We start from the raw sequence: 25,601 nt of genomic DNA, 5'->3' as shown, positions 1-25,601 counted from the left end.
GAAAAACAAGGACAAGGAAGGAGTAAAGGTGTTACACACAAAGAGCCAAGCAGGGCGTACTCAGAAATCGGGTCCTCCTGCCACCAGTTTTGAATGTCACCTGTTCAGATGCACAGTTAAACTTCGCACAGCCTGTGAGAGGGGAAAAACAGGGAAGAACAGAGAGAGGAGAAGAGACAGAACACAACTACAAGATGTTAGAAACTTGAGGCTGGAGTGGTGAAATGCACTAAGATGGCACACAGAAGAACAAGCTTCTGGGGGAAGGTCAGATAATGTAAGAGATGAAATATTAGGTCTTAATTCTACCCATCTGCAAAATGCGGAAGCTTTTCTTAGTTGATATAATGCTAGCTAGTTTGCCCTCCTTGCCAATCGAGTGCATTCTTCCTGTGAAGAGACTAATCTCTAATTACTGTGAAACTGTGGCAAAGGCACATAAGCCAGTACCTATATTTTTTTTATTCTTCTCACTCAGATGCCCAAGTCTTTTCAATTCTTGTTCTAATATGGCTAGAAGCTCTTTCCTCTGCAGGAATTTTTTCAGCAATCATTAATGAACAGAGCTATATTTGGAAAGTAGATTATGGATAAAAAACTGAATTGTATGGTTATTCATTTTAGTATGCCACTCCCATACTTAAAAGTAACAAAATTCTACAATGGCTAAGAAAATGCATTAGCTTTCAGAAACTGCTAAAACACCTTAGAATTTCATCCAGGAAATCTCAGCCTAATTTTAAAGCGTTAAGTTCCAAATCCCACATGAGCGAGTCATATAGGTCACACAGATGTAACTTTTCACTGTAATTCCTTGAAAAAAAGTAATTTCACCTAATGGGAGCAATGAGCCCACTGAGTCTCATTATCACTCCACTTCCCTTTCACCCGAAGATTCTTAAGTGTACAACACACAGGCTGTGTTCTGGTCAGCTAGTCTCCCAATCCGCCTTAACAGGCTTTTGTCCCAGGTATGGCAACATCTCCATTTTATTGTTTTTGGCGATGATGGTTGCTTTATTACCTTGACCTGGAGCAGAAAGGCTTGGTACTGAAATGGCACCATCACTGGTGAAGGCTGAATAGAGGTTGTCACTGGAGGGAGATGGCTTAAGGGGCTGTAACAGCTGATTCTGCCCGGACTCTGGGATGTTGCCAGGAGGGTGGAGGGTCTGCTGGGGGTGCAAGACTGAAGCTGCACTCTGACCAGACAGGTTACCTGCCAAAAGATAAAGTGGCATGAGGAAACATGTCCAGCTTTCCCCATGTACTCATTAGGCACTGTTCTTACACATTTGGTTTGTTCCACTGAGTGATGGATGATGGGTCAAAAGCTATGATGAGAAGAGCAAAGTCCTCACTGACGGGAGAAGTGAGGAATGACACTAAGAATCAATAGGTAGGCTGGGCTTAGTGGCTCATGCCTATAATCCCAGCACTTTGGGAAGCCAAGGCAGGCAGATCACCTGAGGTCAGGAGTTTGAGACTAGCCTGGCCAACATGGTGAAACCCTGTCTCCAATAAAAATACAAAAACTGGCCAGGCATGGTGGAGGGTGCCTGTAATCCCAGCTACTCAGGAGGCTGAGGCAGGAGAATTGCTTGAACCCAGAGGTGGAGGTTGCAGTGAGCCAACATCATGCCTGCCACTGCACTAAAAAAAAAAAAAAAAAAAAAAAAAAAAAAAGAATCCATAGGTAATAGGGCTATATGTACTATTTCAGAAGCTTTTTAGCTTTAGAAAACCTAGATGGGCCACGTGTCTGAGCAGAGTAAGAAGACCAGAGTATGTAGTGGATATCCAGATTCCAATCTGCAATTCCACGACTGCTTTTTTTTTTTTTTACCCTATTAGAAAATGTGTTGAATCATGCCCCAAAAGGTTTGTTAGGCAGTCTCTGCTTAGACTTTCCTATAAACATGCATTAGATCAAATACAAAAGAGGTGCCAAAAAATGATGTAGGTCACTACAGAGTAATGGATGTTTAAAATTATTTTTGGTAGGTTGCTTTCAATATGTCAATTGTCCTAAAATTGACTCTGTTCCCTGGCTCCCAGTTGAATTCAAGTCCACTCAAAACGTATGTCAAAATTGGGATTAGAATCTGATTGGGATCATAGCTGGGCATAGTGGCTCATGCCTGTAATCCACACTTTGGGAGGCTGAGGCGGCCGGATCACTTGAGGCCAGAAGTTTGAGACCAGCCTGGCCAACATAGTGGAACCCGGTCGGCTCTACTAAAAATACAAAAATTAGCCAGGTGTGGTGGCACACGCCTATAATCCCAGCTACTTGGGAGGCTGAGGCACGAGAATTGCTTGAACCCGGGAGTTGGAGGTTGCCCCACTGCCGACTGTCTCAAAAACAAAAAAAAAGATCTGATTTGGATCAGATCAGAAATTAGCTGATTTCTCTTACAATCACATCTCTACTAACGGACTGCATGAACTGTTCCTAATGTGCTAGATTTGGATATCTATGAACCCTTCCAGAGAATGGAACTGCTAAGAAGTTTGCAACTGCTTTTTAATGTATTTCAACCTTCTTTTACTTTTCAACTAATTGTGTTAACACTACCATAATTTCACCAAAGGGTTAGAAACTCTCTATCCCAATTAAAATATAGTCCAGGGCCAGGCACGGTGGCTCACGCCTGTAATCCCAGCACTTTGGGAGGCCAAGACGGGTCGATCACCTGAGTCAGGAGTTCGAGACCAGCCTGGTCAACATGGGAAACCCCATCTCTACTAAAAATACAAAAATTAGCCGGGCATGGTGACATGTGCCTGTAATTCCAGCTACTAGGGAGGCTGAGGCAGGTGGATCACTTGGAACTGGGAGGCAGAAAATGCAGTGAGCCGAGATCGTGCCACTGCACTCCAGCCTGGGCAACAGAGCGGGAGTCTGTCTCAAAAAATAATTCAAAGTTAGCGGGGCATGGTAGTATGTGCCTGTAATCCCAGCTACTCAGGAAGCTAAGGTAGGAGGACCACCTGGGCCTAGCAGTTTGAGGCCGTTGTGTTGTGTGCTATGATTACACTACTACACTCCACTCTGGGCAACAGAGTGAGGCCCTGTCTCTTAAAATAAATAAATAAATAAATAAATAAATAAATAACATTTCAAAAAATATAATATATAATGGATAATTATATAATGAAATATGTATATATTCTATTACAAAAGAGTATGACTTAACTATTTCTTTGATTTTAATGACTAGCAAGTTCTTTTTTTTTTTTGAGACGGAGTCTCGCTCTGTCTCCCAGGCTGGAGTGCAGTGGCGTGATCTTGGCTCACTGCAAGCTCCACCTCTCGGGTTCACGCCATTCTCCTGCCTTAGCCTCCCGAGTAGCTGGGACTACAGGCGCCCGCCACCATGCCCAGCTAATTTTTTGTATTTTTAGTAGAGACAGGGTTTCACCGTGTTAGCCAGGATGCTCTCAATCTCCTGACCTCATGATCCACCCGCCTCGGCCTCCCAAAGTTCTGGGATTCCAGGCGTGAGCCACCGTGCCTGACCAATGACCAGCAAGTTCTTTAACCCAATATAAATGAAATAAAAACCTTAATCAAGAAGTTACCAATTAGACATGCACACAAATATCTATATGACAATTACATTCATCTAAGTTACAATTATGACTAAGTCATCCATTAAAAGAAAGAATCCACCCAAGTTTTACTGAACAGAGAATAATATATTTTCTTCCAACTGCCCAAGAGTTTGGTTAAATGTGAGTTATATGAGTTAACAGGCAAAGCTAAATGTCTATCCTTAAGAATAACTATAAATAAAGATTACCAGTAGATAGCAATATGGATTACAATGGAATAAGCCATTGTATTCACTAAGTCTACTTCTATAGGCTCAAAAAGAGGTACAATAAATGTAAGTACAGCAGTCAAGGGAGCAAAAATACCAGGAGAGCCAAATTCCTTTGAAATTTAACAAAAATAACAAACGTTCGGCAGGTCACATACAGATGGAGACAGAAACAAAAGATTAGGACAGCTGTGGTTGACCTAGTCCACGGCTTTTTACCTGAAAGCTGGGGGCTTTTATTCCCCAAGGAACTGCTTCGACTAGATTTGCTGCCTTTGCTTTTAGTGGGTCGTCGTCTTCTCCCTGAAAGGGGAGCAGCTGGGGGAATAATAACAGCAGGGGGCACCTTGCCCAGTTTGGTATACAAAGATTCAATTTCATGCTTCTGGCGACTCTGCAGGTCCTGAATCTCTTTAAGATGTCTATGAAAGATAACCAAACATAATTCAAAATACCATAATCCTCTTCATTCAAACAAGAATTAACAGCATATTCCTAAACCTGCTTTCAAGTATGTACCAGTTACTAATGAACCTTTTCCCTAAATGTACTACCATAAGATTCCAGTTTGTCAGCTCACCTTGCTGGCCTGCATTACCCAAGCCATATTACAAGCTCCTAGCCAACAACAAATGGTTGATAATGTTTTAGGAGGAAAACATTTCCTGACTTTTGAGGCCATGCACACAATAGCTGAATTTGCTACTCTGATCCAATTTGCCAAACAAAACCTGCCAACATAATCATACATCCAAGTGCCATTACCACATTCATTTAGTGAACTAATAAAGAGCAGTTAACAGTGATAAAATATGCTATTAATACAAATAATAATACAATAACAATACAATAACAATAACACAGTAATAATATATTAACAACGAAGACGTTCTAGAACTAGAAATGCTATGGGTCTGTATTGTATAAGTACAAGAGAAGCTGCCTGTGCCTCTGAGTCAGAGGTTGGGAATCGTGTGTGTGTGTGGTGGGATGCCGAGGTGTGGGGTAGGGCTTCTGTGGCACTGTCTCTTTAAAAGAAATGAGACATTAGCATATTGTGGCAAAAATATTATTAATCTTGGCTCTAGGATCTAGGACTTAAAACCTTATCTGACTTTCTTTCACAAGAAAAAATATACTTACTTATCTCGTAGTCGTCGCAGCTCTAACTTTAAGTCTTCATCTTCGATATCTGACTCATTGTCACTACTCATGTAAGAGGAGTTAAATGAATTACTAAGGCTTTGACTTAGATTCTGGATAGGAAGGCTCTTTGAGCTCAGTTGATGAGGGGAGTGTGGACTACCTGAACCATCATCCACATCCCTACTTAAAAAGGCGGCCTCCAGGTCAGAAGATGGCCCATTTAGATGTGAAGGCTCTGACAGTTCAGGCTTTTCTTTCTTTGGTATCACAGCAGGAAGAACAGCTTGTTCCAAATCCATAAAAGGAGGAGATGCCACTGGTCCTTCTTTCTTTGTGTCAGTGATCTTGTCCTCAGTCTTCGATACAGAGAAACGACCCACTTTGTTTGCTGTGGTTGTCACCTGAAAACGTCCAACCTTGGTAGGCTGCCCAGTGTCTGACTTTGCCTCTGAGGCAGTAGTTTTGTGGGCACTCTCTGGCACATCTGAAGAGATACCAGGGATGGTTATCCCATTCGGCTCTGGTTTCACCAAGGTACTCTCTGGACTACTACTCGACAACACCGAGGACTCTGAAGTGCTGGATTCAAAATGAACAGACTTTGCATCTTCTGACTTACTTTTACCCTCTTTCTGGGTATCATCTGCTGCAACTGAAACCTGATGAAAAAAAGAACAAAGATTAAAAACTGAAGTTCTCAATATCCAATTTCTATCACAGACAATTTAAAAAAGGAAAAATAAAGTCACTTTATTTCCCTGTCAACGAGTAGGCTGATTATCTCTTTACATAGTGCCTCCATCTCTGACTATGAAGAAAAATTGAATACCATCACAGAGAACACATGTGTACAGAGAAGCAGATTCTGTGTGGCTACGCTTACAAAGTAAATAATTTACTTTCGTATTCGATGTCATACACAGAATTCAGATTTATGTCTTAGTCAACATATAAATAACAAAAGGTCAGGGCTAGGCATAGTGGCTCACGCCTGTAATCCCAACACTTTGGGAGGCTGAGGCAGGCGGATCACTTGAGGTCAGGAGTTTCAGATCAGCCTGGCCAAAGTGGTGAAACCCTGTCTCTACTAAAAATACAAAAATTAGCCAGGCATGGTAGCATGTGCCTGTAATCCCAGTTACTTGGGAGGCTGAGGCAGGAGAATCACTTAAACCCGGGAGGCGGAGGCTGCAGTGGCCTGGGTGACAGAGTGAGACGCCATCTCAAAAAAGAAAATAAATAAATAAATAAAATGAACAAGATGTACAATTTTTAGGGTTGCCTGTGAATAAGAAAAACTACAAGGTAAATGTTAAATGCCTGTTAATCCTCAAGAATCAACACAACTAACTGGTGACTAAAAAAGAGAACCAGATCCTTGCTCTGGTTTGTCCATGTATTTACAGATACAAACTCAGCCTACCTATAAATGCTCAGGACCTGTTCACAAATGAGAAAAATATCACTTACTCTTCCCAGCCAGAAAATGCTCACATGTTGGACAGTAAGTAAAATAAAGTGATATGGTATCATGTGTTTTAATTTAAAGAATTAATCTTATGACAGTTATTTTAAATGTGGAAAACATTTTTATACACAAAGATGTTTGCTGTTACTTAACTTATTATGTTGGAAAAATTAGAGATGATGATGGAGACTGGTTAGGTAAACCAATTACTGAATGGGGAAAAAAGCTGTAACATTTGGAACAGGAGAAATGGTACTCAATTTTAAATACACACTTGTACAGAAAACAAGGAGTGGAAGGAAATACACCCCAAAAAGTAATCTTGGGAGGTGGGCGGATAAATAGTACGACTATCTACCGTGTTTTTACTGTTGTAAGTAATCTATATTTTCTTTAGTATATATTACTTTTATTAGGAAAATGCTAAAAAGAGCTACAAAGTACTATGTAATAGAAATCACTAGACTGGCAATTACATCCCAAATTACGTCCCAAATAGGTAGGCAGTAATTTTATTATATAGACAACTCCTCCAAAGGAAGGCATCAAGGCAACTGCAAAGTGACTGTCTTACCTGAAATCGTCCCATCTTAAAAACACCAGCTCCTGAACTAGTTGCTAGGACAGGGCCTTTTTCTGTGACTTGAGAAACTGAAACACATACATGGATGAGGAAAATATAAGTGTCTCTTTCCAGTTAACTTATTTTCCCGTTGGCTAGAAATACAGCAAAACCAAACTACACACGAGGAAAGCTGTTAGAGGCAAAGAGAACTTCCTTATCTCCTCCCTCCATGAGGCTTTGTCCAACAGGGGAAAATAGTTATTGTTTGCTCTACTACTAGATACCAACTATAACATTAATATATACTATAAAAACAAAGGTTAACAGGCATTAAAAACTCACTACTCATTCTTTAATTCAGAGATATACGTGAAATGAAGGATGAGATGTTACTGAAGACGTTAAGGACCCATCTTTATTTTATTTTATTGAGATGAAGCTTCGCTCTGTTGCCCAGGCTGGAGTAGAGTGGTGCGATCTCAGCTCACTGCAACCTCCACCTACTGGGTTCAAGTGATCCTCCTGCCTCAGCCTCCCGAGTAGCTGGGATTACAGGTGTGCGCCACCACACCCGGCTAATTTTTGTATTTTTAGTAGAGATGGAGTTTCACCATGTTGCCCAGGCTGCTTTCGAACTCCTGATCTCAGGTAATATGCCTGCCTCAGCCTCCCAAAGTGCTGGGATTACAGGTGTGACTCACTATGTCCAGCCAAGACCCATTTTTAAATGAAAACCAGCTAATTTTATTTTCTCAATGTAACACAGGCAAATTCTAGAATAGTACAGTTCTCAGAATTATTATTATTATTATTTGAGACGGAGTCTTGCTCTGTCGCCCAGGCTGGAGTGCAGTGGTGCGATCTTGGCTCACTGTAGGCTGCACCTCCTGGGTTCATGCCATTCTCCTGCCTCAGCCTCCCAGTAGCTGGGACTACAAGCGCCCGCCACCACGCCTGGCTAATTTTTTTGTATTTTTAGTAGAGATGGGGTTTCACCGTGTTAGCCAGGATGGTCTCGATCTCCTGACCTCATGATCCGCCCACCTCAGCCTCCCAAAGTGCTGGGATTACAGGCGTGAGCCACTGCACCTGGCCCTCAGAATTATTGATAAGTAGTTTTGGGCAATTTTAAAATCTTTCTGGGGAACAATGCTTTGAGTTTCTTTCTAGAGATATATTTATTTTATACAGCTAGTAGAACATTGAGCAATTGTGATGTTTTCATGTAATTCTGTATCTTTGAGATCACTCCATATCAATGCCTCATTCTTTTTAATGACTGCATACTGTCATACCCTATGTATATACCATATATATATTTCACATTTAATCAGGCTTCTACTGATGGGCATTTAAATTATTCAGAATTTCTTTTCTTTTTTCCCTGAGACAGGGTCTCACTCTGTCCCCCAGGCTAGAGTGCAGTGACGCCATCACAGCTCACTAGTCTCGACCTCCCAGGCTCAGGTGATCCTTCCTCCTCAGCCTCCTGGGAAGCTGGAACAACAGGTGCATAGCACCACATCCAGCTAATTTAAAAAATTTCTTGCAGAGATGGGGGTCTCACTATGTTGCCCAAGCTGGTCTCAAAATCCTAAGCTCGAGCAATCCACCTGCTTTGGCCTCCCAAAGTGCTGGGATTACAGGCGTGAGCCACTATGCCCGGCCCAGAATTTCTTGCTATTTTAAAAATAAATATTTTCTTATAGATCTGTACAATAAATACACCGTAATGAAAGTGCTGAATTATTTCCATTTAAGACTGCAGTAGACATTACTATTATAAATTGATCCCCACGGAGGCTGCACCAAGTCACTGGTGGCTATTAAACCCCTGATTTATCAATGAGAGGTGGGAACTGCTATCAGCTGTAGGCTTACTTTGTATTTCTATCCTTACGGACGTTAAATACTTTCACGTCTAAGTTTCCTTTTCTGTATCTTCTGATTGTTTTTTGGTTCATGTTGAATTTTAGGAACTCTATATTAGCAAAACAAGTTCTTTTTGTGATATGACTACACATACCCCTCCCCCTCTCACAAATATATATATTTCCCCAGGTTTTCATTTATCTTTGCAATCAATGGCACTTTTCTTCCATGAAGAAAATTTTATATCTATTACTACTTGCTTCTGGATTAGACATTGAACTTAACACCTCTATTAAACTTATCTGAGAACTCCAAACTGATCCATGGACCAAATTCAGCCTACTGCCTGTTTTTGTAGATAAATTTTATTGAAACACAAACTTACTTATTTATGTATTGTCCACTGCTACTTTTGAGATCTGAGCAAGCTGCAAGAGACTATATGGTCTAGAAAGCCTAAAATTTGTACTAAATCACCCTCTGCAGAAAAAAAGTTTGTCAACCCTGTTCTAGACAGCTGAAAAAAATCCCCTTATGATTTCATATAATATTATTTTAGGATATAATATTTCATCTTTGGTCCACTTGGACTTTACTTATGTCTAGGATAGTGGATCCACCTTTGCTTTTTTCAAGATGGCTTTCGAGTTGTTCTAAACCACTTATAAAAATATCCCATCTTTCAGCCAGGCGTGGTGGCTCACGCCTATAATCCCAGCACTTTGGGAGGCCAAGGCGGGCGGATCACCTGAGGCTGGTGACCAGCCTGACCAACATGGAGAAACCCTGTCTCTACTAAAAATACAAAATTAACTAGGTGTGGTGATGCATGCCTGTAATCCCAGATACTTGGGAGGCTGAGGCAGGAAAATCGCTTGAACATGGGAGGTGGAGATTGCAGTGAGCTGTGATCATGCCACTGGACTCCAGCCTAGGCAACAAGAGCGAAACTCCAACTCAAAAAAAAAAAAAAAAAAAAAAAAAAGAAAAGAAAAATTCCATCTTTCAATGATTTGAAAAGCTACCTTTTTCATATTCTACATTCTCTTTTTATTGGTAGCAAACTTTTATTATTTTCATTGTATATATTTGATAATCTACATTATCATTTCTAGACTATTCTAATGATCTACAAATGACTTCTTTTAAAATGAGAGCCAACTGAGAATATAACTGCCTTGAAAATAAAAATATTTAAATTGACTAACTGAAATTTTACATTTGTATTTCCATACAAATATATGTCCAGACTATTCAAGCTTCTATCCCTATATATCCAGTGTCACAAAAGCTAAGAGGTTATCAGTAAATTAACTTTTCTAAATACAGTATGCTTTAATTTCCTAATCTCTAATAGCAAGGATCTGGCCTAGCTAATAATGAAGGGTCTTATCATTACCTCCTGTATAACCTTCCCTCTGCCAAATAACAACAGAATAGATTTATTAATTTGCTAATCTTTCAAGCTTCAGATATTACTACCAATGCTCCTCAGTTATCAAATACATGGAAATGTGTCTTTGAAACAGTAAACCTCCTGAATCAACTGCAGGTAGGACTGGAATTAGTAATATAAAAGGAAGAAGGATGTTTCTCACCATCCTTCTGAGGCTGTGCTCCTGCTTCTGTAACTGCTGTTGGAGCCACCACGGACACAGGCTGCAAAACATACACAGACAGATACCACAAATCTTTAGCTTCAGTCACTCAGACTTTGGCCTCGTTGCCTTTCCTATGGTCTTTGTAAAAGGGCAGAAAGGAAGTATATGTGATGAAACACTTATGTCTGAGAATATTTTCTTTTCTTTCCTTTTTCAAGTCTAAAAGTCTGACGTAAAGAAAGGCAGCTGTCAGGGCCGGGCATGGTGGCTCACACCTGTAATCCCAGCATTTCGGGAGGCCAAGGTGGGCAGATCATTTGAGGTCAGGAGTTTGAGACCAGCCTGGCCAATATGGAGAAATCCCGTCTCTAATAAAAATACAAAAATTAGCTGGGTGTGGTGGCGGGCACCCTGTAATCCCAGCTACACGGAAGGCTAAGGTAGAAGAATCACTTGAACCTGGGTGGCGGTGGTTGCAGTGAGCTGAGATCGTGCCACTGCACTACAGCCTGGGCAACAGTGCAAGACTCTGTCTCAAAAAAAAAAAAAAGGCACATTTTAAAAGAAGGAATTTCTACTCTTAATTCTTGATTGTCTTCTTCATTTTCTCATAGGATGCTTAAGGGTATAACTTGGATAGTCACAGAAAAACAGTTTCAATCAAAACATTATTATTATTATTATTTTTGAGATGGAGTCTCTGTCGCCCAGGCTGGAGTGCAGTGGTGCAATCTCAGCTCACTGCAAGTTCGCCTCCTGGGTTTTACGCTATTCTCCTGCCGCAGCCTCCTGAGTAGCTGGGACTACAGGTGTGCACCACCACCTCCGGCTAATTTTTTGTATTTTTAGTAGAGATGGGGTTTCACCGTGTTAGCCAGGATGGTCTCGATCTCCTGACCTCATGATCCGCCCGCCTCGGCCTCCCAAAGTGCTGGGATTACAGGTGTTAGCCACTGTGCCTGGCCCAAAACATTATTTTAATCTGACAAAATTTAGCCTCCTCTAAAACAAAAATACAAAATCCATAGAATTGATCTGTGGCACAGTCTAACCAGACGTACAACTAGAAAAGCACCTCTCAAATACCATCTTTTCCACAGTGATACTCTTGAGTCAGCATTAATCTTTCATTAACCAGTCTCATTTCTTTTGGCTAGAATAAGCAGGGGACTCTGAATACATGTTAAACGTATTCATAATGGTTTAGGTTACAGTTTGTGTCCCAGGCATAGAATATATTAAGTAACGTTATGAGGAGATTTTATCAAGATTTTCAAAACTTACACCAACCGCAGAAGTCACTGTGATAATCTCTGGACTAAGTGTTCTTCTCAATTGAGCATCAAGATCCTCTAGAGGTTGCTGGGCCTGAATGAAAACAATCAGAGTCAATACACTTCCTTGGCACCTCCAGAGTCATGATATAGAGCCAATTTAGATAGGACACACTGTTTTACGCTTCATATTGGCACAACATAACATGTGTCTTTACAGAACATATAAAACTATACTCAAATTTAGTACACTGCTTTGATTATTTTGCCGGTTTCTCAAGATTGTATGTCAGACTCTTAAGGCTTAGAGTAGTTCAGTTTGCAGTTTAAGAGAAGTCTTATTACATTCTATGTTTGATGTTACTCAAAATGGTAGAAAGAGTTGTTTATTTGTGCGATCTTTAAAATATATTGTGAAAAATGTACAAAGATCTACTGGTAGAGTCACTGTATCTCATATTCCCTCTTTTCTTTCTCAGTTTTATACATCTTTCTGGGAAGTTGCCCCTATGAATAAAAGATGGCATTAACGTATTCTGTCACTATCACAGGGTATTATTCTCTTCTTCAGGTCTTACATGTATACTTCTTCCCTACAGATGGTGGCAAGGAGATCTGGGTATTCCATCCTGTTAACCATTCCATCCACCCCAAGCACACAGCTTCCTTCTACCCTTCCACAGTCTAATCCTCCATCCGTCTTGGCTTCTATCAATCTGTTCTTGCACAGCCTTCACTGATGCCTCTCCCTGTATCTAGGACCCCACCACATTCTCGCTTGCTATTTCTCATCACACTTTATGCTCCCTTAGAAATGTGAATACATGTTTTTAAATGAGAAAATAAGTTGAAAACTAAACTCCTGATTTATGGACTTTCACAATGCACTTTCCCCCAAATCTGGTGGCTGACGGAGCGCGTTCTCTGTTGGAGTTTTCACTTTATTGTGGCAAGTTCCTTAAATGGTGTTCCCCTGTATACTGGGACCAAAGAAATAGGGATAAATTCCAACTCAGCCTCTCAAGTAAGCAGTTTACCATGTTTTTCTTATTTCTTACATATGATTCAAAAATAAGTTCCTAATTTAGTTTAAAAGTTTACTGGCTTGTCTCATGTCAGAAGCTTTTTCCTGGTCACAACAGGTTCACAATTAGTACTTCTCTTATGGAAATTCAACTAAATGTGTTGGTGGTAGGCTGGGGTGAGAAAGGGAAATAATAAATATTACATGTAATTCTGTCCACCACTGCACTCAGTGAGCAGAACTGACTGTGAGATGGGAACCTCAAGTTCATGTGGCTGGTCTCAGTTCCTCCATGAGTAATCTCATGTTAGCACCTCAGTGGGCTGGGTGGCTTTTATTTTAAAATATATAGCACACACAGTTTTCATGAACTATCACTCCTATACCTACCTATATGTAAGCTGATTACTTCATTAGGTGGCTAGTGAAAGAAATGATAAACACTCAAGAAAAAACTGGTTGCTCTGGACTCACAGAAAAAGTTTATCAGTTGCCACTGTGCTGCTTCTTTCTAAGGCACTCTCAAAGTTAATTTTGATTATATATGCAATTTTGCTATTCTACAGAAGTATGAATGACAAAGGGAGCAATATGGGTCTGGCAAAATGTTGGCTTTGCTGTTTTCTTCCTTCGTAAGATACAAAAAAATATTAGTATCAAGTGTTTTCAGATAACCGGAAACATGACAAACAGAAGAGCTATGAAGCTTCTTACTTTAAGTAGGACCTGGGTCATTGGCTATAACGTTTTAAAAGAAAGGTGTTACTAAATCAAAGCCAAATAGACAAAAGCCAAGACCACAGTGGATAACTGCAGCAAGCTTTGTCAAAGAAGGTAGGGCGCAGGAAGAAACTGGTCAAGTCCTGAGGCACCTGGGTTAGAGAAGGTCCTGGAAAAGGTGGCAGCTGCTCGCTGGGCAGAGCACCTGCTGGAAGTTCAGTACGCACCGGCAGCACCTACAGACAACAAAGGGAAATTCAAGTCCATGAGACACTAAATATAAAGACTGCATCCTGAAGAGCAAATCAACTAATTTGAATGCACAAATATAAGAATGAAATGTATCTAGTTAAGACATGTTTGTCACCAAGGTTACACTCTGGTATCTGTCTTAAAAAAAGGTGTGACGACCAGTGATATTCTTATAGGGGTTACTACAATATACCTATAAAATGAATAGTAAAATACAGTAAAAAGTCGTTCCCTCGGGAGAACAGAACAAAGGCTGTATGTACATAAGTGGCAGTATCCAGATACTCTTGAGCTACTTATTTGGTACAGTACGTATCAGGCTTTTGCCATGCAAAACAAGATTTTCCGAGAAAAGAAAACAGTAGCTGGTTAAGAAATAACCAACAGGCAGGCCTGATAACAAAAGGCATCAGAAATCTAATACTATTATCAAGAATTTCTGTTTTATCTGAGTGAAGATTCTGCATTATCCTACTATAAAAAGAACCTCACATCAATGGCAATGCAGAAAGAGGATGAAGCACACAATACAGTAGATGTAACACAGCCTTGTTATTTGGAGAAGGTGGCAGAACAAGAGGAAATCCACCACAGCATAATTAGATAATAAATTCCAGTTACTTCAGTCCTAGGATTAGATTATTTCTTCCTCCTCTGTATCTATTTCCTTACTAACTTCCAATTTTCTATAACCCCCAAATTGTACAACTATGGAATCTACAATGAAGCCAAAAATTTGCTTCATTCTCACTGAAACAAAGATTATGAACTGCTCTTATGTGCATACATTTTGCTGACAGATGCATTTAGCTCCCTTTTGGGATACAGACTTCTTCAGTTTGTACCAATTCAGATGAAATACTTGTATTTAACCCGATAATTATACATTCATGGAAAACTGTGCAGCATAATTAACCCCCAAATCCTGCCACACTTGAAATAAAATCTTATATTCATTGTAGATATACCCTCAAACTGCTGTCAATTTGTTTAATAAATACTATAAGCCAGGTAACTTTATAACTATGTTTCTAACTTGCAAGGCTGAATTGAAAAATGCACTTAATAGGGAGAAAAAAAACTGATCATATTTATCTAATTCTTTTATCCCAATAATTTTACCAGAGGCTTAGTTAAAGGTGGCTTTGAGGGAGCAGTTCCAGGTTTCACTCCTGATGTAGCAGTGCTGACTGGGGTAGAAACTTGCCCAGGTGTGGCCACTGGTGTAACTGGCAAAGCAACTGTTCCTAGTGGCAAATTGGTTGGTGGTAAGCAAGTACTTGTGGTAGAAGTCAGGAGTTTGCTTGGTGCAACAGCAGTAGTTGGGATGCCTGGTGTGACAGTGCTCTCTATGACTAGTGAGGTCTCCAGTGAGACAGGGGCATGCTGAGCTCCAGATGAGCTGTGTTCACTGAAGAGAGACCGCAGCTTTTCTTCTAGAGTCTTTATGTCATCGATCCCAGGAGCTTTGGGTTGTGTATCAGAATCTATTTCAGGACAATGAGTATGGGGCTGGTTGGGAAGCAAAGCTGGTTGAGGCTGACTATGAATTAATGTCTGCTGTACAGCAGGCACATTGGCAACAGGCTGTACCAAGGGTGGGATACTAGGTACTTGGGGTAATAAAGGTGTAGAAGTAGGTCCTGCTGCTTGGGGAAGAATAGGAGTAGAAGCTATCACTGATGGAATGACCAAAGGATGCAGCCCACCAGGCTGAGAAATAGAACTAGACACTCCTGCTCCAGGAGAGGAAGAGGAAGATGGTGCAGAGAGGGACAAAGCCAATCCAGTTGTAATGCTATGAGATGTCTTATCTAGTGAGTGTGCACTAACTACAACGGTCTCAGCTAAAGTAGGAGCAGAAGTACTGCTGCTAAGCTGAATAGACAGCTGTGAAGCTGTGCTTGGGAGTGAAGTGGTGGCAGAAACTGATGTTAATGTGACGCCCACAGTAGTGCTGCCTGCTGCCTGCGGAGACACGACAGCTGGAGGCTTAGGACCTGGGGTCACAGTGCTGCCCCCTGCAGAAGCTGAAGTTGCTGAAACTGTTACTGAAGGATACGGTGCTGTACTAGAAACAATGTTCTCCGATGTGGATGTGGGGACTTGAAGTGATGGGGAAGTAGTAGATATTGAGACAACTGCAGGTATTGTGATACTTGAAACTACACTGGAAAGTACTGGTGATTCAGACACAGGTGGTATGTGGAGACCACCTGAAGTTACCACACCCGTGCTGGTGGCAACTCCAGCAATCCCCTCTTCAGTGGGCACCGTAACCTCAGACTGAATTACTGATGTGGAAATGTCATTAGGAGGGCTGCTTGTTGCAGGGACTGGTACTGTGGCTGCTGCTGTGGCTGGGACTCCAGCAATGCTACTTAAGAAAGGAGGTACTACTGGAAATGTTGGTGCTGTATGACTGAAGTTTGGAGGTGCCGTATTGGGTCCTTCTGTCATTTGGGCATGTCTAAGTTCAGAAAAGGCCTGTTGTAGACTAAGGGATGATGCAGAGTGAGACAAGTTCATTCCAGGGCTCTGAGATGCAGAGGCAGCAACTGCAAAGGAATACAAAAAAATAAGAATCAGCCCATTTTAAAAGGATGGATTCAAAAGATTGTCCACTAGCCTAGGTCAGCTCCTATAAATATCTGTTTTTGATAAAAAAAAAATAAGGAGTAATCTTAAAACACAGACAATAGTACTAAGTGCAGAAATAAACACATACTACAATATCTATTATATTGTATATCTAGGCTATATCTAGGTATGGCCGTGCTTCTTGGCTTTTTCTGTAATCCTCTCTATTCTACACCAGAAATAAACACATACTACAATATCTATTATACAGGCTGTATCTAGGTATGGCCATGCTTCTTGGCTTTTTCTGTAATCCTCTCTATTCTACACCCATTTCCCTCTCTCATATGTTTATCTGTTGGTTATAACTTCAGTTTTCTATTCTTTTTCATGATCTGTGTCATCATAAATCACTGCTTTATGATTAAGCTTTCAACATAGCAGAGGCACTGTAGAATTTACATAACAATGTGGCAGAATCAATCCCTTACCTGTATCTGTTATTTCACTGGTGAAAAGTTTTGATTCTCGTAATCGACTTTCTGGCACAGGACTCACTATAAACCTTCTTCCAGCAGAATGAACAACTTGAGTTAAAGAACTGGTAGGAATGCCTGGTCAAAAACCAACAAACAAACGCAACTTATTATTATAAGTATTGTTAGACTTCATTATTGGCAGACACAATTGCTTTTTTTTTTTTTTTTTTTTTTTTTTGACACACAGTCTCACTCTGTCACCCGGGCTGGAGTGCAGTGGCGCAATCTCAGCTCACTGCAACCTCCGCCTCCTGGGTTCAAGCGATTCTCAGGCCTCAGCCTCCCGAGTAGCTGGGACTACAGATGCCCGCCACCATTCCCAGCTAATGGCTTCTTAAGTCAAAGGTAAAAACAAGGAAAGAAAATAAATTCACCTATTTGCTGTGGCATGGAAGACACAGGAATTGGTTGTTTGAACTCTCCTTCCAATTTCTACAACAAACAAAAGTGATTAAATACATTCTCAAACGCAATCTCAATGACTAGGCAAAGCAAACTGCCACATGCGAAAAGAACATAAAATAATGTTGGTCATGGGTATCAGGTGATATCACTGGACATTTTGCATAGCAAATTTAGAACTATGAAAATATTTTAAATCAACAAAGTTTCACTATGGGAGTGGTGAACCTACCTGAGAACCTGAAAAGCCATAGTCATCCTTTCCCTGTAGACTCTCCAATCCCTGGTCACCCTCTGGTTCCACACTGACATCCTCACTGAGCATTTCATCAGCTTTTTCAATAATTTCTCGTACTTGATCCACAAATGACTCTCTCTCTATTGCTAGAATAAAGTCATTGTTCACCTGTAAAAGAAATGTGATGTCAGTCTAATTAGTGTCATTTCTTAAACTTTATGTCATTCAACTATCACTTTTATGACTTCTGTCCTGTCTGCATACTTACCTATATTTTTATTTATTTTGTACTCAAGTTAGCTCTTATCTTTGTAAGAACTTCAATATCTAGTTAGACATAGCCTAGACAAAAAGCATCACTAAATCACAGGTTGGGTGTGCTAGTTTTACTTACATTGAAGTAAATGCATAACTTTAAATAAACATGGATTACAAAATATGGCATATTTGCCTAGAGCAATGGCTATTAAGATCAAGTACTAAGGAAAAACTTAGAACTCCAAATGCAGACATACCATAATTGTTGCTATCTCCTCAGGGTTGTCACCATCTAGGTCAAATTTGAATGTAACCATTTTCCTATTATGAGTCTCTAATTGACATTCTACCACTCGGTCTCCTTTATTTGAAACCTAAAAAGAAAAAAGGTACATCATCTCCAAAGACCATATTCAGCTTTATTACTGAATTTCAGAAAAGCAATGCAGATTAGCACTTGACTTTATGTCTAAGGAAGCATAGTGTCATCACTGTTGGAGCAATAGTACTTTGTCTCTTAAACTGGTAACAAGAAAAATCTGAGAAGACGTTAGCCTTTGAGCTACTTACTAGAACTCTCTATTCTTTTTCTAAAAGGTAAGTAGTGCTTTATCACAGAAATATGGATGTAAGAATATCATTTTGCTAATTATAAGATCCTATACATTCATCAATTCATCTCAGCCTTAAGAAATATTTAAATGATATTAACTGCTGGCCCTATCATAGCTTTATGAACCACATTTTCATTTTTCTAAAAATGTGATATTTAAGTCAAAGAGACTGTAGGCATTAAATGAGAAGAGTACTATATAAATTATCTGGCTGGGTCCCTGTAATCCCAGTGGTTGGGGAGGCCGAGGCAGGTGAGTCACTTGAGGTCAGGAGTTCGAAACCAGCCTGACCAATACAGTGAAACCCTGTCTCTACTAAAAATACAAAAACTAGCCATGCGTGGTGGCATCTGTCTGTAGTCCCAGCTACTTGGGAGACTGAGGCAGAAGAATCGCCTGAACCCGGGAGGCAGAGATTGCAGTGAGCCGAGATCATGCCACTACACTCCAGCCTGGGTGACAGAGCAAGACTCTGTCTAAAAACACAAAAAAAGAAATTATCTATCACACATAGATAGTTATCTTTATTTCATGAAGTGAGTGGTTTGGATTTGATGACTTCTAAAATCTTTTTCAGTGTCACATTTCTTTAACGACATGAAACCCACAAATCAGGAATACTTACATTTAAAATTCTTAATTTTGGGCGTGAAGTTTTTTCATGTCGAGAACGACTCCTTACAGATTTTCGGTAATGCCGTTTTGTAGTTCTTCCCTCATGTCTTCCACTGGAAGATGGGACGTTCTCATTGCCATCACTCATACCTGAAGCAACATCTGAATGTGCACTTTGAAATTTAAAAAGAAAATAAAAGTGCAGTTTATAATATGAGATTTAAAGGTCTGACAGTTTGGTGTTTCACATCATCTTATCTTCCAGTCGAGGAAGGAGAATTCTAGTTTTACATACCTGTCTATAGAGGAAGCCAAAGTGGCCGGCTGGGTAGGTTGTGGCTGTGCTACTGGAACTGGCTCTGGAGGAGCAACCTGAGAGACTCCCTGAGTACTCTGTGAATCAAAAAGATAATTCAAATCTTGGTAGTAATATATTTATCAATCCCTATCCCCAATAATCTACTTATTTTTTTCCTTATCCCTCCCCACTAAGTCCTAGAAGCACTAAATTTACTAGTAAACTCTCAATATTTAGCGTCTAGAGATAATGGACTTAAAATTCCAAAGGAAGTTTCTAAAGCTAGTCTCTGGTATAGACTGCATGGTATGAGGTCAGCCAACATATCTGCTAGGCAGTGTGAACCTACAACTCGCCATGCAGCCAGCATCTTACCAGAAGTGTGCAATAGGGCAGGCAGAGCAAAGTACAAAGATGAATTCAGATCTTTCTCCTAGCAGGGCAAAAATGATTGCTGAGAGAGCACAGGAGGCTAAGATACTCCTATGACTGCCCATGGAAACAGTTTGTGAAAGGACAAGAATAATGGCTGAAGTGCTAGCTAGAGAAGTGAAGTGCTAATAGGGTTAATCCTCTCCAAGGCACACTCACTTCCCAACAGAACAGCCAGTGGAAACAAGGACCCCACATTGGCATTTCATTCTGCTGTAAGAAAAAGTCATGCAGAAGTTAGTTTGACGTCATCTCCAAATCAGTTCTAAACCAAGGGAGCCTGTTTCTTTCTCCTTTATCATTTTTATCCATTTATATATGTTTTATATATAAACATGCAGTAATTCTATTTACCTCCAAAACTGCTTGCTGGGAGGATGTAGTGGGGGCTTGTGCTAAACTCACTCCTGGCTGGGACACTTGAACCTGTCCTCCTACACCACCCATAGGAACTAAAAGATTTGATTCCACGTAAGGCTGCACCACCGTGGGAAAGTACCCAGGTGTAGCCAGTACTTCTGTCGGCATGGGAGGGGATAGGACTGTAGAATGGATGCAAACAGAAGCCACGTTGGAAGAGGGAGCAATATTTGAATCTCCTGGGTACTGTGGTGGCAGTCGAGGTGGGAAACCCTGTGACAGAAATGAGGAAGGTGAGTTAGAGCAGGTTGGGGGTCATTCAATTAGCAAAACAGCAAGACATGCAAAAAAAAAAAAAAAAAAAAAAGCACACAGCAAAGAAGAACAGTAGCCACTCTCTTTCTAATAATCTAAAGGGCATATAAAGACCACATTCTTGAAATGAAGTAGTAGACTGGTTCCAACAGAAGAAACAGGACTCTACAATAACACTTTTATTGTTGGTTGTCTTCTGCCACAGATGATTGAAGGAGGAGGAACACAATTTCTTCCTAGCCAATCTTAAATGGAAGAATGCAAAAATTCTTCCACATAACAGTTATATCATGAAATGCTAATTTTCCCAATGTAAACTCTGAAGCTCTTTGTTGATACCATGCTGGCTATTCTATTTATTCTACCCATGTATGTAAAAGTTGTCAGGTGTCCTATTAACCACATCTAGCATTCAATCAGCTTACACTGAATACTGAGAGAACCATTTTTCTCTGAAGAAGTGTCTTGAGAAAAATGGATCAGGAATCACTGAACATCATTACCCAATCCTTTCTCAGAATTTTACTGTTTTGCTTCTCTAGTTGACATGTTATTGCTAGTTATTCTGACACTCAACTATTAGATTTCCATGTTCTTGCTGATCTATTAGGATCAAACTCTGTGGTGCCCTCTTTTGCTAGCTAACACAATACCTGGTACAGAACATCTCCAGAGGAAAGCGGAACCTCAGCAGCTTGTCCAAGGTTAGCTGGTACTCCCATGGACTGAACTGCTGGTTGTAGGAGCTGTGGGTGAACCTGACTTGGCAGCTGAGTCACAGGCTGCAGAAGGGTTGGAAGCTGACTAGGAACCACAGTTGATACACCCGGGATCGCAGCTGTTGTAGCAGATGAAGCCAACGTGAGCAGAGGCTGAGTAATGCCAGCTGCTATCGTGATGGGAAGGGATGAGAAACCTGTCTGAGCCGTAGACACATGAGGAGCTGATATGGGAATTTGAGAGACAGGGTACTGAGGGAGCAAGGAAGTAGGGAGCGGCTGTCCCACTGGAAGGAAATGAGCACCAGAGTGGACTGGAACAGCCGAGGGTTGTGTTGCAACTGGGATCTGAGGTTCGCCTTGGATAGTTGGCACTGGCTGGGAAACTGGAAGCTGGGAAGGTAAAGAAAAACAAAACAGACAGGCTTTAAAAAAAAAAAAAACAAAAAACAAAAAACAAAAAAAAGCAAGGCTGCCAAAAGCAAGATTTACGTATTAGCCAAAAAGAAGGAAAACACAAAACAAAACAAAACAAAACAAAACAAAACAAAAAAACACCAAACCAACAAAACCCTGCATACATTAGTGTTAAATTAATATGCCACATAAGAATATGGAAAGGAGAGCAGGAGAGAAAGAGGCTAAATAGACTATGACTGTTCTATACCTTTTGTCATAGAAATACTTGCTAATGCTTCAGCATTTGGCAATAAAAGAGGACCCTTCCATAGACAAGGGGTTTGCTTTTTTTTTTTTTAACAGCTTTATTGGAATATATTTTATATACCATAATGCTATCACTAAAGTTATGACTGCTATTACAGTAGTTAGTGAAATTCAAACGAATTCCTTCCCAGTGGAATTAAGATTTCATTCATATTATTTCTAAAATTCTTAAGTCTAACATGACTCAATAAAAATTGGTGTAATTCACATTATTTCACTCATTCTAGGATGCAATCATCACTCTCCACTACCCGATCATTTTAACATGTGAGAAATTGGGATCTTATAACTGATGATGTGGTACATAAAATATGGTACATTTTAAAGTTGATAGCATCTCAGATGTGATGAAATATTAGGGTAACAATACACTGTGCACATACATGCACAACAGTACTCAAAAATAAAGTTGAAAAAAGGTCATTTAGAAGAGCATACCTTCTACAGGGTACTTTTTTCAAGTGATTAGGAGGACTACTTAAGAAAAAAAAGTTCCACATAGTAAACAGTGCAGAAATCTACATGAAAATAAAGCACAGTTGGAAACCTAGAATATCAGACACAGCTGACACAATTCTAGGGAATGTCATAGGTTCAGTTACCGAAGCACCTTTATTTAACCCGTTATTTCTAGTACCTGTTAAATCGATTTTGGCCTGGTAAGACTAAAAGTGAAACTTTGGATTGTCAATGTTGTCAGTGATGTACCCACTTACATTAAACAATGCATACGCACAAATGAGGTGATTTTCACTTCATTTTTGCAACGAGATTAACCTACTTCAAGGGTCTATCCACATGAAAGGACAAGTTACATGGATACCCCTTTTAGCATCCTTTCAGAAATTAAGAGTTTACCTGATTTAAAAAAAAAAAAGTTTACCTGTTTTCCTGCTGATACTTGAGGCAAGACTTGTGGAGCTTGAGGCTGACTCACTGGCTGTGCAGTAGTGGCCTCACTGGAGGTTGATGTCTGTGAAAGTGAATACTGCACTGTCTGTTGAGGAGGGGCTGTCTGCTGTATTCCCTGCTGCTAAGAATAAAATACCATGATTCAGTTTTATTTCAAATCAGTAACAGCATATTTCTAAGGAAGCATGTTTACCTATAGCCTTCAGTGTCTGTAAATAATGATTTTAGTAATCAAGACATGCACAAACCCAAATTCATCAATTTCCATTATATATTTGTTTCCCCTCTGATGTTCTTTGTGATGTTGCCACCAGGAACAATTAACCAATCTTTTAATACCCGAGTTACCATTGGCTCTTCACGCAGCATCTCCCTCACCCCAACAACAGGTCTTTACAAAGACATTTAGATAACATATCCAGACAGTTCCTTTCCCCATCCCATCCCCTGCCATTCCCTTTTTCCCTGTCTCTTGGCATCAGCTCTCACTTTGGCACCTATATCAGATAAATCCAGTAGCTTCCTTTAATCTTTTCTCCTCACCCTATTTTATCAACTGTATAATTAATATGCTTGAAGAATAGTTTTGATTACAGCTACAAAATAGTGAGGAAAGCACTGGATTTGGAATAACAGACATTTTCAAATTTTAGCTTTAATATTTACTAGCTGTTAATGCCTTAGATTGCTTATTTTATTATAAAAATGAAGTTTCTCTTTTTGAAACAAGGACATTATCATTTAACTCAAAGTGGGGCAAAGGGAATGACACCTGGGAATCTACTATGTACTAGGCACTCAGGTATAATTTAATGCATGGCACATAATTTTACATCTAATTTAATGCACAGCACGTAACTATACTCGAATACTAAATTTTGTAATAAATCAAGCAAACAAAACCAAACAAAACAGGACTATGACCCCTAGAGTACTGCCCCTTCTGCCTAACAAATAAAAACTTGAGGCAGGGCGCGGTAATTCATGCCCGTAATTCCAGCACTTTGGGAGGCCGAGGCAGGCAGATCACCTGAGGTCTGGAGATCGAGACCAGCCTGACCAACATGGAGAAAACTCCATCTCTACTAAAATTGCAAAAACTTAGCTGGGCCTGGTGGCACATGCCTATAATCCCAGCTACTCAGGAGGCTGAGGCAGGAGAATCACTTGAACCAGGGAGGTGGCGGTTGCAGTGAGCCGAGATTGTGCCACTGCACTCCAGCCTGTGCAACAACAGTGAAACTGTCTCCACAAAAAAAAAAAAAAAAAAAAAGAAAGAAAGAAAATTTGAAGTTTACGGCTGACTTTCAAGATCCTCTAATACCTAATTTAAATTTTTCCTTAATACATCTACTTGTAATAAAAATTTTAACTAGTATATCATATTACAAAGTTAATGAAAATACTCCTAATCCTGTTCTCAAGAGGAAACCACTATTAGTGGTTTGGCGCATAACCTTCATGGATTTTTTTCTATGCCTAAGTGGCCATTTTCACACAGTTTTTGTTAAAATAAATAAAAACATGCCTCTCCTATACACAGTGTTCTACAGCATACCACTTTCATTTAATTTCTAAATGGGGTCAATCTCCTAATGATAACCACTTTGGTTGTTTCATTTTTGCTCCTTAAAATAAGGCTGCAACCAACAGCCTTTTACAAATACGCTGGTATATCCATACAACTAATCGGTTACTGCTGGCATAAAGATACGCTATTTATTTGTACATTTATTATGTATCTTGCCACTGTGATAAGCATCTTAGATTTTGTTAGGTGATAATCTAGAAATAATATTTTTGCTCTTCTTATATTTCTATCAATTAAAATCACCAAAAGAATGTTAAAATATAATGGCAAGAGCAGTCATATTTGGCTTATTCCTATTTAAGTATTTCTGATAATGTATTTTTTTTTTTTTTTTTTTTTTTTGAGACAGAGTCTCGCTCCGTCGCCCAGGCTGGAGTGCAGCGGTGCGATCTTGGCTCACTGCAAGCTCCGCCTCCCGGGTTCACGCCATTCTCCTGCCTCAGCCTCCTGAGTAGCTAGGACTACAGGCGCCTGCTACCACACCCAGCTAATTTTTTTTATTTTTAGTAGAGACGGGGTTTCATCATGTTAGCCAGGATGGTTTCGATCTCCTGACCTCGTGATCTGCCCTCCTCGGCCTCCCAAATTTCTGGGATTACAGGTGTGAGCTACCGCACCCGGCCTCTGATAATGTATTCTTATTTTAACTATTTAAAAAGCAGAAATGGCTGCTGAATTATATGAAATTTATTTTCTGCAAACTAAGATCCACCACACGTAGCCAATTCTAAAGGTGCTCTGAATATAAGACACATTTGTTAATTCCCACCTGAGAAAAAGGAACTAAAAAACCAGAAAACCTTTTTTATTTGCCAACTTGAATATATTTAAACTTTAAGGAATGTGAATGAGATATCTATAATTATCTAACTTATTAATTTATACACCTAAATAAGATTGCACACTAAATACATTAATTCAGAAATATTGCTCCCTCTCCCCTAAACTCCTCACAGGTAAAGACACCAGCATCTTCACCGTCACAGAAGCTAAGTTATAAGCGCTCCTGCAGTTTTCTGGCATAACATAACACATTCCCTCTGAGCTGTGTCTTCAGGTAAAACGTGCAGCGAAAGGCACCTACTTACGTAACATTAAAATAACCACGAGTTTTTTTTTTTTTGCATTTCTCTTACAGGTTTTTATTCATGTAACCCTTATACTGACATCTTAAAGAGATCTTTAAACTAGTTGTTTAAAATCACATACAGTCCTCAGAACAGCGAAGTCATATTGCTGAAGAACAAGGACTA

At 40.0% G+C, this 25,601-nt stretch overlaps 1 protein-coding gene across 9 annotated transcripts in view; it reads right to left on the bottom strand.

Moving 5' to 3' along the window:
• Positions 1–25,601, bottom strand: part of WNK1 (WNK lysine deficient protein kinase 1) — a 160,921-nt gene that overhangs the window by 9,551 nt on the left and 125,769 nt on the right. For 2 of the 9 annotated variants that reach the window (XM_010363546.2, XM_030938654.1), the window contains 17 exons: positions 22,729–22,878; positions 21,054–21,512; positions 20,080–20,358; positions 19,291–19,388; positions 19,006–19,168; positions 18,024–18,140; positions 17,503–17,676; positions 17,243–17,300; positions 16,821–16,943; positions 14,872–16,307; positions 13,650–13,733; positions 11,764–11,847; positions 10,477–10,537; positions 7,016–7,092; positions 4,971–5,632; positions 4,047–4,249; positions 1,025–1,219 (listed from right to left, as the gene is read on the bottom strand). In XM_010363546.2, the coding sequence (XP_010361848.2) occupies positions 1,025–1,219; positions 4,047–4,249; positions 4,971–5,632; positions 7,016–7,092; positions 10,477–10,537; positions 11,764–11,847; positions 13,650–13,733; positions 14,872–16,307; positions 16,821–16,943; positions 17,243–17,300; positions 17,503–17,676; positions 18,024–18,140; positions 19,006–19,168; positions 19,291–19,388; positions 20,080–20,358; positions 21,054–21,512; positions 22,729–22,878 (4,423 nt within the window). The remainder of the gene's footprint in view (positions 1–1,024; positions 1,220–4,046; positions 4,250–4,970; positions 5,633–7,015; positions 7,093–10,476; positions 10,538–11,763; positions 11,848–13,649; positions 13,734–14,871; positions 16,308–16,820; positions 16,944–17,242; positions 17,301–17,502; positions 17,677–18,023; positions 18,141–19,005; positions 19,169–19,290; positions 19,389–20,079; positions 20,359–21,053; positions 21,513–22,728; positions 22,879–25,601) is intronic. The other 7 variants (XM_030938653.1, XM_030938655.1, XM_010363550.2 and 4 more) reach the window with 4 other exon arrangements.

The sequence above is a fragment of the Rhinopithecus roxellana genome, chromosome 10 (genome assembly GCF_007565055.1).
Source record: "Rhinopithecus roxellana isolate Shanxi Qingling chromosome 10, ASM756505v1, whole genome shotgun sequence".
NCBI lineage: Eukaryota > Metazoa > Chordata > Mammalia > Primates > Cercopithecidae > Rhinopithecus > Rhinopithecus roxellana.
Note: the sequence above shows the minus strand (reverse complement) of the source record. Positions and strands in the feature narration are given on the sequence as shown.